Genomic DNA, 10,929 nt, shown 5'->3' on the forward strand with positions numbered 1-10,929 from the left:
ATTTTATAAAAAATATTTATAAATGTGAATTTCATGTACACAAATAGTTTTCATGACCATTGTTTTAATTCCTAAATAATAATAAATGTTTGTTGTTGTAGGACTGCATTGGTGCAATTGATGGCACTCGTATTAGTGCATGGGTCCTAATCGATAGACAAAACAATTTTAGGGGTAGAAAAACAATTATAACACAAAATGTTATGTGTGCATGTGATTTTGACATGATGTTCACATTTGTTTATGTTGGTTAGGAAGGAACAACAAATGATGCACATGTCTTTTTAGATGTATTGACTAGACCATAAGTCAATTTTCCTTGGCCAAATGAAGAAAAATATTATTTAGTTGATTCTAGTTATCCTTGTACATTTGAATTTTTGCCACCATATCAAGGTGAGCAATATCATTTACAAGAATATCGGGATAGATGTCATCAACCTATCAGGTATAAAGAACTTTTTAACTATAGACTTTCATCAATTTGGAATATTATTTAAAGATGTTTTGGTGTTTTGAAGACACGATTTCCAATATTAATGATGATGCCTTGTTATAAGCCAAGTAGGCAACCATCAATTGTTGTTGTATGTTGTACCCTTCATAATTGGATTCATCTATCAACTCGAAATGATCAACTATTTAGAGAATATAAGATAGAAGACCTTTCAGTCCAAGGTGAAGAGGAAAACACAGATGACACAAGTCATTTAATTGATTTATCATATAAGAGTGTAGCAACTATGGTAACTTGTAGAGATCAAATTGCTCAAGTGATATGGGCAAATTATATCAATGTCAATCCATGACTTTTATTGTTTTTAATTCTAAATATTTGTCAATACTTTAGTGTTCTGTTAAAATTTATATATAGTTGTTAACTTAACTAGTTCTCAGTAGTGTTATGTGATGTATGTTGTAATTTCTAATGATTAAATATTGCTTATAAATTTGATTTATAATTGTAAAAGTAGGATGAACAAAAGATTTGTGTATGGGTGTGGACAGATGCGTATTTTCATGTCGAAAACATAAAAGAACAATGGTCATTGGTTTTTATCGTTGTCTATTTTATCATGTAAGTATATTTAATTATCACATGAAAACATATTGATATTAGTGAAATACATACATCATATTTTATTTTATTTTTTAACAATTTATGTATTGTTGGAACATCCTCACTACTTTATATGAGTTGACGAGAATGATCCACAACAATCTCAACAACTAATTGTCAACTTACAACACTCAATGCCTACAACAAATCCTCAAAGTCGTCTTCTACTTATTGGTTGTTGTGGGTGTAGCATCATTGTGTGTTTTATTATTATTATTATTATTATTTATCATCTTTCTTTTTCTTATTTTAATTATTGCTAAGTGAATATATATGTTATCTAAAAAATTATCATCTATAAATTTTGGAACTTTAATATATTATATTAAAATATAATGTTAGCATTATAATACTTATAGTATTTATTTGTGTTAATATTAATTGTGTTAGTATACATATAATTTGGATGATTTTTTTAAGCGAAACATGTATTAGTACAATGCATTTATGATTAAAATAAATGTTTTCAAAATGATTATAGAGTTTATCATATGTACAAATACAAATATTGTTGAAATTAATATAGTTATAGATATTACAAAGTCATTTCCCACAAAAATATCGGTGGTCAACGTCCACGTTGATCAAGTCAAAGCTAAAAAATGAGTTATTTCCATGCTGTCGGGGAGTTGAATCCCCCCAACCAAAAGGTTGGTTGAGCACCCACCTTACATTGGGGCGCACACGTACACACACATATATATTAATTTTTTCAACAAAACAATTTTAAAATGTCTATTATACTTCTAATTTAATTTGTAAGAGCTTTATTTTACATTTTCAAAAGTTTTAATCAATTTTAAGTGGATCGATATTTTGTATCAAAATATCTGTTGATATATCTCTTATATATCCGTAAAATCAAACTACCGATATATCTGTTGAAAACTTCCAAACATATTTTTTATTTTAAATTTTTTTGTATTAATTCAATCAAACTACCGATATATCTGTTGAAAACTTCCAAACATATTTTTTATTTTAAATTTTTTTGTATTAATTCAATCAAATATTTTTTTTCGAATAAAATCTGTTTTCTAGAATTCAGTTTTCAAATACAATTTTTATTTATTTATTTTTATAACACCAAGAACCCATTTAGTATAAATTATAGAACGTTTTTAATATTTCTACTCAAGAACAGTGTTAAAAATTTTAAAAACACTTTCTATAATCACTAGAGCGCACTCTAAAAACTGTTTTCCAAAACATTTTTAAAAATCAGCAACCAAATAAGCCCGAACCGTCTTTGTTTAAAGGGTTAGGTTTTGGGCATCAAAATGGAGGCTGCGAGAACGGTGGATTGCTACACACACTTCTACCACCGCGTCTCGAAGACTCCGGCCTCAAAGCTGCCACCGCCGTCCGATCACGCGCAGCCTCAATCCGTGGTTTCCTTTTTCGTGGTTTCCTTTTTACCTTTTGGTGTATGTACTCAGTGCTGACTTTGTTAGACAGATGGAGAGAGAGTAACGAGAGCGAGAAGAAGAAGAAGAATAAGAAGAAGAGAGTATGGAGTGGGAGAAGCAAGAACAACACCATCACCACCGCCACCACCACCAACAAGAAGAACTGGAGCAGAATGCAAATGTAAATGGAAATGGAAATGGGGGTGTATTTTACGTGAAGGTGATGACGGACGCCCAAGTGGAAATTCTGAGGAAGCAGATATCTGTGTATGCTACCATATGTGAACAGCTGGTTGAGATGCATAAATCACTCACTTCTCACCAAGATCTTGCAGGTCTCCCCCTCTCTTTCCTCTATTTCTCTCTATATCCTTTCTGTGATGCCTACTTTACCAGGTTTCTTTTTCTTCTGATTTCTTTTAGGGTTTGCTTTGGTTTATCTTTTTATTTTTCTTCTGGGTTATTGTCTCTTTGATATTATTTGTTTTTAAAGAAAAATCAATGTATGGTGTATGTTTATGGTTTTCTTTTTCCTGGAATTATTTCAGGGTAGTTTTGTATCTCATTTTGGGTTGATTATACTTAATTGCATATTTATTGTATTTTCTGTTTGGCCTTTTGAGGTTGATCTCGCATTTGACCCAGATAATTTGGACTTGTCTGAAGAAATTATTTCTGTAATCAACGATTTGGGTTTTGTGCTCATAATGGTTTGGTACAATTGGACATGGGGATCCTGACTTTCTTCTTATACCTTTTCTTTTCTTCAGTTGGGTTTTGTAGATTTAGTGTCTATGAAAATTTTCACTTGAATTTGGTTTCATTTTGACTGTACAACTCTGTTTTTTATTTGCTTTAACTCTATCTAGCACATTACTTGGCATACAAGCTGCACTTGTACGGCTCATCAAATACCAAAGGGAGAAACTCCCTGAAGTCTATCGCTTCTTCTTCTTTATATTAGTTGAGCAAATGTTGAATTCTGAATCAGTATATTTAAAGAAAAGTTCGATTTTCTATTATGGAAGGGATGATAATTCCATTGGCTCAATGTGCAATAGCCAATTTGGGCAAGTTGATGGATTATTTTTTCTCTCTTTTAGGACTGAGATTTTAATTCTTTTCCACCATTCTGTCATATAAATTAATTATAGTGGGAGATGCAGCTTGACTTATCATTGTTGGATGTACGGAGTCTTTGTGTCATTTGATGGGTTTCTATCTGATGATCAACCATTACCGGAATCATTGGAATGCAAAATTTTGACTATACGTGTTATCTTGTGTGGTGCCAAGAGGAACAGCACAAGATGTACCCAAAAACTTACCAATAATCTCACAGTTTGTATATAGTGCCAGGCTTGTATATAGTGCCATCATTGCCAATTGCAATTGGATATTTCCTCTGGTTGTTTTAATTGTTTTGTCCTACAGACTTTCAACGGTGGAAACTGTCACATGTCTGTAACTTCTTCAGCTAATTTGTTTTGTCTGCTGGCCCTCACAGAGAGATGAATACTTCATATAATTCTATTGTTTGCTTGCAAAGAATGTTTGATCCATTTGTCATATGTATTAGGAACACTTTCTCTTTTAAACCTTGTCAAGCTTTTCATTACAAGATATGATTCATTCATTCAAAGTTAGAAAAACAGTAAACTATGATCTTGAATGTGCTTTGTACTTAATGATTATTGGTTTGCATCTTTTGTTGACACTCCATTTTTTACTTTAACAACATTTCTTTGCTCTCTCAGGAGTCAGACTGGGAAATCTATATTGTGACCCATTAATGACATCTACTGGTCACAAAATTTCTGCCAGACAGCGGTGGACTCCGACACCAGTGCAGCTTCAAATTCTTGAGCGTATTTTTGATCAAGGATATGGTACTCCAAGCAAGCAAAAGATCAAAGAGATAACCTCTGATTTGAGCCAGCATGGCCAAATTTCTGAAACAAATGTCTATAATTGGTTCCAGAATAGGCGTGCACAATCAAAAAGAAAGCAATTGATTACAATGCCTAACAATGCTGAATCAGAAGTAGCGACGGAAGTTGAGTCACCTAAGGATCAGAAAACAAAGTCTGAGAATTTCCTCCCCCAACAGAACTCAGCTTCAAGGCCTGAGGATCTCTGCTTTCAGAACCCCGAGATAGGCTCTAGATTGCATTTCTTAGACCAACAGACCCATAAAGAAGAAAACATATTTCCATCAGATGGTGGAATAAAACCTTCTGGGAATCCAAGTCAAGTAGCTTTCTATGCAGGTACTCAATCAAACCCATGTAGATACACGGTTTAAATTTTTTTATCAGTAAGTAATTGAATGCAGCTGGAGAAACATTAGAGAAAATATAATAGATCAACTTTTTGGGAAATTAATTTAAAGAGGGTATTTTTCCTGAACGAGGGTGATTTTACTGTTATTTGATGTACAACAAAAGAATGTTACTTGTTACCACTTAGCAGTTTTGACCTGTCTATCTAATATTATTAGATAATAATTAATTAATGCCACAGTTTGCCCCCAATTTTGCCCAAAAATGAAAAAATGCCCCTTGTTCCCATCCATGGCAATACCATTATTTTTTCAATAACTCAATCCTAGAATGCCTTATCCATTTATTAGGGTTTGGCTACATGAATTTTTTTTCCCATCCTACTCTATGTTTTATCATTTTTTTGCATAAGTAATGGTTATGTGTCTTTTCCCACAGCTTCAACCCCAATTTTTTTCTGAGCTTCCTCTTGTTCTTGTTCCAAAAATCAGCATTTACAAACGTAGTCTTTAGGCTTTGCTGCCATGTGTCATTTCATCTCTTCTGTTGTATGAGTTTTCCTGTATGTGCTCAAAACAAGTGGACCATTAAATAGATTGCTTATCCACAAAAAGGTCATCTTTAGGAAAATTCATGTCTAGTGCCTTTTAGAGCGAATATTCTTATTCTGTCAATATTAACAGTTTTCCAAACCATCTATAGACTTTTGAGGTCATATGGTTCATAATTAGGAAACGAAGATATACTGTTATATTGATGGTATTATTATTCTTATTCTTATTCTTATTATTTTTATATGAAAAAAAAATTATTATTATAATATGAAAGCCGTGATTACCTTCCTTGATTACCTTCCTAATTGATGAATGCAGGAAATGATCACCAAATTGGGAAGATGGAGGTTCCAGGGAGCTATAATCCATATCAACATACAGAAGACTACAGCATGACAGGATGACACTCCTTTGGTCCATCATTGTTATTTTTGTTTTAACTTCCAAGTCATGTCAGTGATCAGGGGGCTTTCCCAATCTTAGATTGAGGCTGTTGGGCTGGGTTAGTAGATATTGGAGTAAAGCACTAGTGTCTAATCATGGAAATATATACTGTACCTGATTGAGCACAGTTGTACACTTTGTATGTTGATGATAAGTGATAACAATGAACTGGCTTTCTGGTTAGACAATGGAACACACCCACATTATTTTGGATAGTTCTCATGTTTGGCAGACTCCTCATCAGCTTGTCACATTTTGCCTTCGGTGTGAAATAGAATGATGTCTAGATTCTGATGTTCTCTGGGAAGTCTTGACAGAACCAGGATTGACGTATAATTGTTGAAGTTGCTTCTGTTTTCATGCAAATTTTGGATCTTGCTCCTTCTGTATATGTTAATTTTGTCACAGTATGGTAGATGATGGTGGTTGGGCCGTTGCTGACATTTCAAGGGAAATGTGGGGCCTGTTGCCAACAAGTCAAAGGCAAATTGCATCAATTTATGGAATGACTAGAGATTTTAGGACACGTTTAATAGTAGTATAAGCCTGTTATTTAACCAAAATCCCAAATAGGAAAAGGAGTTATCCTTCCAACCATTCAACCACAGATTTTACAAATACATGATTAAAAGAAGCTTTTCATATTGTTCTGGTATGCCCTGTTTTTGTTGTCTCAAAATGCATACCTGACAACCCTTTCCTCTCTCTGCCTTTTTCAGAGGCTTTCTGGTGTAATTCTCGCTTTCTCTCATTCTCTATGATTGCTCATCATGACTCGTTTAAAGATGGGAATGGTTTATATATAGTATATACCAATATCTATATTTCTAAAACAACCAGACCGATCACACTCATCCGAATGAACTTTTTGATTTGTTATGAATCAGTTCTGTTTTCTTCATCTGAGAGGCTGCTTGTTATCAATTAATTTTGAGTCCTCCCTTCAAATTTTTAACTGTCCAGCATCCAGTGGATTGACACTTTGTGAATGCAAGAACATGCAGCTAAAACTTGGATCTGTAAATGACTAATGCTTAATTAGAAGACTACCATAAACGAGTCTTGTGAAGCAATCCACCCCCACCACATTGTTGTTCGCAAGTACCTCTCTTCTTCTAGCTAATGTCTTCCATCTCTTACCGATCAAGCTATCTGCCACTTCTTTCACCATTTTTTCATGGTTCCATATGCTATTTGGGGACTACGCTGATCTGCTAGGATTTAGGTCAAACCATGCGTTAAGTGCTCTATTTATTATTTCTAATACATTGGTGCTGTACTGCTTATTCCTTCTGCAAGAGATACATCCTCTTTTTTTTCTTTTTTTTCTAGGGAATTTTGGTTCCTAAGATTAATCTCGATATTTGGGTCTTTGGTTTCTTAGACAGGAAATGAAAGGGTATTTTACCGGATACTTCCCCAGGTGAGTTTGCCATTGAATTTTACAAAAGAGAGAGAAAAAGGGGAAAAAAAAAGTTGTGTTTGACAGTAGAGCTATCATCCCCTGGAGCTTGTTTCTAGGTGCCTTCCATGTCAAATTATAGCTTTGGGAGACTGGATGAAAGGTGAGAAGCTGAATACCCTTGCAGTATTTCCGTTCATTTTTGTGCGTAACATAGCCAACTTATCATGGATGATGGTACCTTCATCATCTTGAAGGCGTGTCAACCCATCCTTTCCTTCCTATAGTATTCTGATTTTATCAAAAAGTGCACAACAATGCGACAGCAATGTTGTATGACATACAATATATGCGTTCTCCATATCACATGCTGGAGGTTTGTGGGCAAGCCTCCTGTCTTTACTCGTCTCTCTCCAATTTATCGCCGACTTCAGAAGTGCCTGAGAAATATCGCATGCGCCGCGCCCTCCTGTCTTGTCATGCTTTCGCTACGCTACATATTTGAGTGAATCGAGAGTTTTACAAGCTTCTGGAGTTATCTTCCAACTCTTCAGTAACATTCCACAACTTGCATTAGCATGAGTGCATGCCAAATATTTGCAAATTCATTGAACTTTTATAATTCCTTGTGACTGTCGGTGAAGCAGTTCACAGAAGTAGAACTTTGTTGTCATATGTGAGAATTTTCCATTCATTGGGAGCAAGAGAATGAAGGTATACAAAACATAGTGTGATAAAAACCAGACTATTCAACTCCTTTTTCATGAGACTAATTATTAAACTCTATATTGACAGTAAATATACATGCGGAGATGAGTTTCTATGAAAAGAAAATATCTACATAAGAGGGGAAAGGGGAATAGTTCGTTTGAGCTGTGGGACTGATGACGCACCTCAGTAGCATATGTGGACTGATGAGCTGGTCCATCTATCAACACGGTTGGAGGTGGCAACCACCTAGTATAGGTTGTCTGTCAGTCTGTGTGCTCATGGAGACATCATCGCCTTGATCTTGGCACGCAACATGTGCCACTCACCAAAAGTTGTCATGTTTTGAGGTTGCACAATCTTTTGACACGATGTTATCATTGAAAGGGCATGCCAGCATGCAACCTTAGCTCGCAATAGAAGTCACTCACGATCTTTTGAAATCTTGGAGGAACCGATTAGTAGATGGTTTAATCAGTCTTTCATCCTCGTGCACATCACCATCATTGCAAGCTTTCATAAGAGTTTTCTCTCTAATTATTATAAGAGAAAAATATCTATTACCACCATTCAGATTTGGGGTGACAAGAAAATCATGATTCAAGTCAAAGGTTTAATCATTAGTATTAAACCTTTTCATCATGAGTTCACCATTATATTTCGAAACCCGTCTTGGCATTTTCTTCATCATGCATGACACCTCTTCTCTCTCAAGCCAAAATGTAGAGAAAAATTGTTTTCTGCCACTCAGCTCTTCTTCATATACAGTATAATCTAATATCTACTAAGCTCTCCTTTTTCTCAAAATATAAAGTTTAAATTAAGACTGTAACTTGGTGGGTTCAACCTGACCAACCCAATATTTGGACAGATGTGGGCAAGGTTTGAATGATTTAGGGTTGGGTTTGGGTTAGAAAAATATCAACCCAAAAATATTAGAGTTGACATGGGTTAAAGGTTGAGACAACCATTTAACCCGAACCATGGATCATTTATTTATTTATCTATTTTTAAGTATATTATATATTATTTTATTAAAACATAAAAAAATGAAAATAATAGGAAAAAAACTTTAATCTATCCAAGTTTTATTTATATTTGGATAAAAGTTTTATTATTTTTCGTTAATTGTTAAAGTGTTTGAAGTTTAAGTTTATTAGGGGCATAAATTAATAAAATCGATTCGGTCTATTTTTGAGTTAAAAATGAATAAACCGATGTCATCGATTTATATGCAATAAAAATCGAATCGACCAAATTTAAAGTAAAAAATTAAATCAAATTAAGCCTTTCAAGGTTGGTTCAGTTTGGCTTTTGTGAATCAGTTTTGATAAAACTTAATGACATTTTTTAGTTCTTAACCTAATTGTAAATTTTTATTTATTTTAAATTCAAATCCCCATTAATTTGAGTTTATATTAGACTTTAAGTCTAATTTGATTTTAAAACTAATTAAAATCAACTTAGATTTGATGTTAAAAATATATTGCATGTATTTAAAATTAATTTGCCCCTAATATAAAAACAATGAATTACTAAAATATAATATAATATAAAAAAAACTTATTAAATGTCAAACAATTATATATAACTTTTAAAATATTGGTTTGGTACAATTTTTATCGGTTAAAAGACAAAATTAAATAAAAAAAGTAAACCGTTAAGGTCAATTTTCAAAATTTTCATATAAAAAATAAAAGTGAACCAATATGATCGATTTGAAAAAGTTTGTTAGTTTTTTTCAATTTTGCTTACAATCCTAAAATTTATAAAAAGCCGTGGGAGCCCAAATTATCCACGGGCTTGGCATTGGTTAGGATTTTCCAACTTAACCTTGAATTGGGTTTGAAGTAGTTTGACAAGGATTAAATCCACAACTTTCTACTATCCTTGGGAAAGGTTATAAATCCCCCCACCAAAACTCTCTTCTCTCCTATCCAAGTTTATTTTAATATTTTTTTTAAGGATAAAATTACCCCCCTAAGTGAAAGACCATTTTACCCTTACACATTCACCTTCCTCTTCCTCTTTTCATTTTTCCCCATCCTACCCATATAACCCTAAGAAAAAAATATGTTTTAATGGATAAGCAAACCATCCTCTCTAATGATGTTAGAAGTGAAGAGATATGGTTTTTGAAAAAAATTTAGCATTTTTTTTTTTCAAAGCATATTTTGATGAAGGGTATCAAAGGAGGATCTAGAATCATAAATTTGAATAATTACAAATTGTTTGGAAGTATATTTTTTGACACTCTTTATAGCTTTCAAAATTATACTTTTGAATGCTTAAGAAACATCTAGAGGCATAGTTTCAGACACTATAAGGAGTATATAGCATTGACTCTTCAAGCAACTATATATATATTTTTTTTGTTAAAGTTTTTTTATAATCAATTATATATATATATATATATATATATATATATATATATAAGATGATGCAACTAGATAAGACGCTTTGATGATAATAGACTACACAAATATCGTTACAAAATATATAATCAATTGTGAAATGTTATTTAATTTTTTCATGTAAGATGATGCATTCAAATTGGACACTCTAGTGATGATAGACTATACAAATGGCAATACAACATATATACTCAATTGTGGTAGGGAAGCATTGAATGATTGAGAGAGAGTAATAGAAAAATGGAATGGTTATTGTATTGTTCATATCATTGTGTTGATGATTGGATGACTCCATATTTACCTTAAATTGAGATGTTTCATGGTTTAATATCTAAAAATATCATGATATACGATATTGTACTTGTAAACTTGGAGTCATCCAACTCTGTAGTGTCGCTCAACTACACCCTCCCTCATTTTAATTATAATTTTTTTTTAAATGTTGTTTTTTAAGTTTTGTTATTGTAAATTTTCGTCCGACTATATTAGGGCGGGTTCTCTTCATCCCTCACCCTTAGGGGTTGGGTAGCCTAAACCCTACCAGGTTTGCTTTATCCCAAAGACTAGAATATTTTCTCACCAACTTGTTTGCTATG

The 10,929-nt window shown here is 33.1% G+C and overlaps 1 protein-coding gene across 1 annotated transcript; it reads left to right on the top strand.

Annotated features, from left to right (window-relative positions):
* Positions 1-2,370: 2,370 nt before the first annotated feature.
* On the top strand, positions 2,371-6,024 carry LOC100248809 (WUSCHEL-related homeobox 13). Its single transcript, XM_002272827.4, has 3 exons — positions 2,371-2,864; positions 4,287-4,799; positions 5,684-6,024. The coding sequence occupies exons 1-3, from the start codon at positions 2,633-2,635 to the stop codon at positions 5,767-5,769; spliced, it is 831 nt and encodes a 276-aa protein (XP_002272863.1). The 5' UTR covers positions 2,371-2,632; the 3' UTR covers positions 5,770-6,024.
* The last annotated feature ends 4,905 nt before the right edge of the window (positions 6,025-10,929 follow it).

Source organism: Vitis vinifera, chromosome 4 (assembly GCF_030704535.1).
Source record: "Vitis vinifera cultivar Pinot Noir 40024 chromosome 4, ASM3070453v1".
NCBI classification, from domain to species: Eukaryota; Viridiplantae; Streptophyta; class Magnoliopsida; order Vitales; family Vitaceae; genus Vitis; species Vitis vinifera.

Coding starts and splice junctions, on each gene's coding strand:
- LOC100248809 (XM_002272827.4), top strand. CDS start 2,633: ATGGAGTGGGAGAAGCAAGAACAACACCATCACCACCGCCACCACCAC. Junction 2,865..4,286: donor TTCTCACCAAGATCTTGCAG/GTCTCCCCCTCT, acceptor TTGCTCTCTCAG/GAGTCAGACTGGGAAATCTA. Junction 4,800..5,683: donor TCAAGTAGCTTTCTATGCAG/GTACTCAATCAA, acceptor TGATGAATGCAG/GAAATGATCACCAAATTGGG.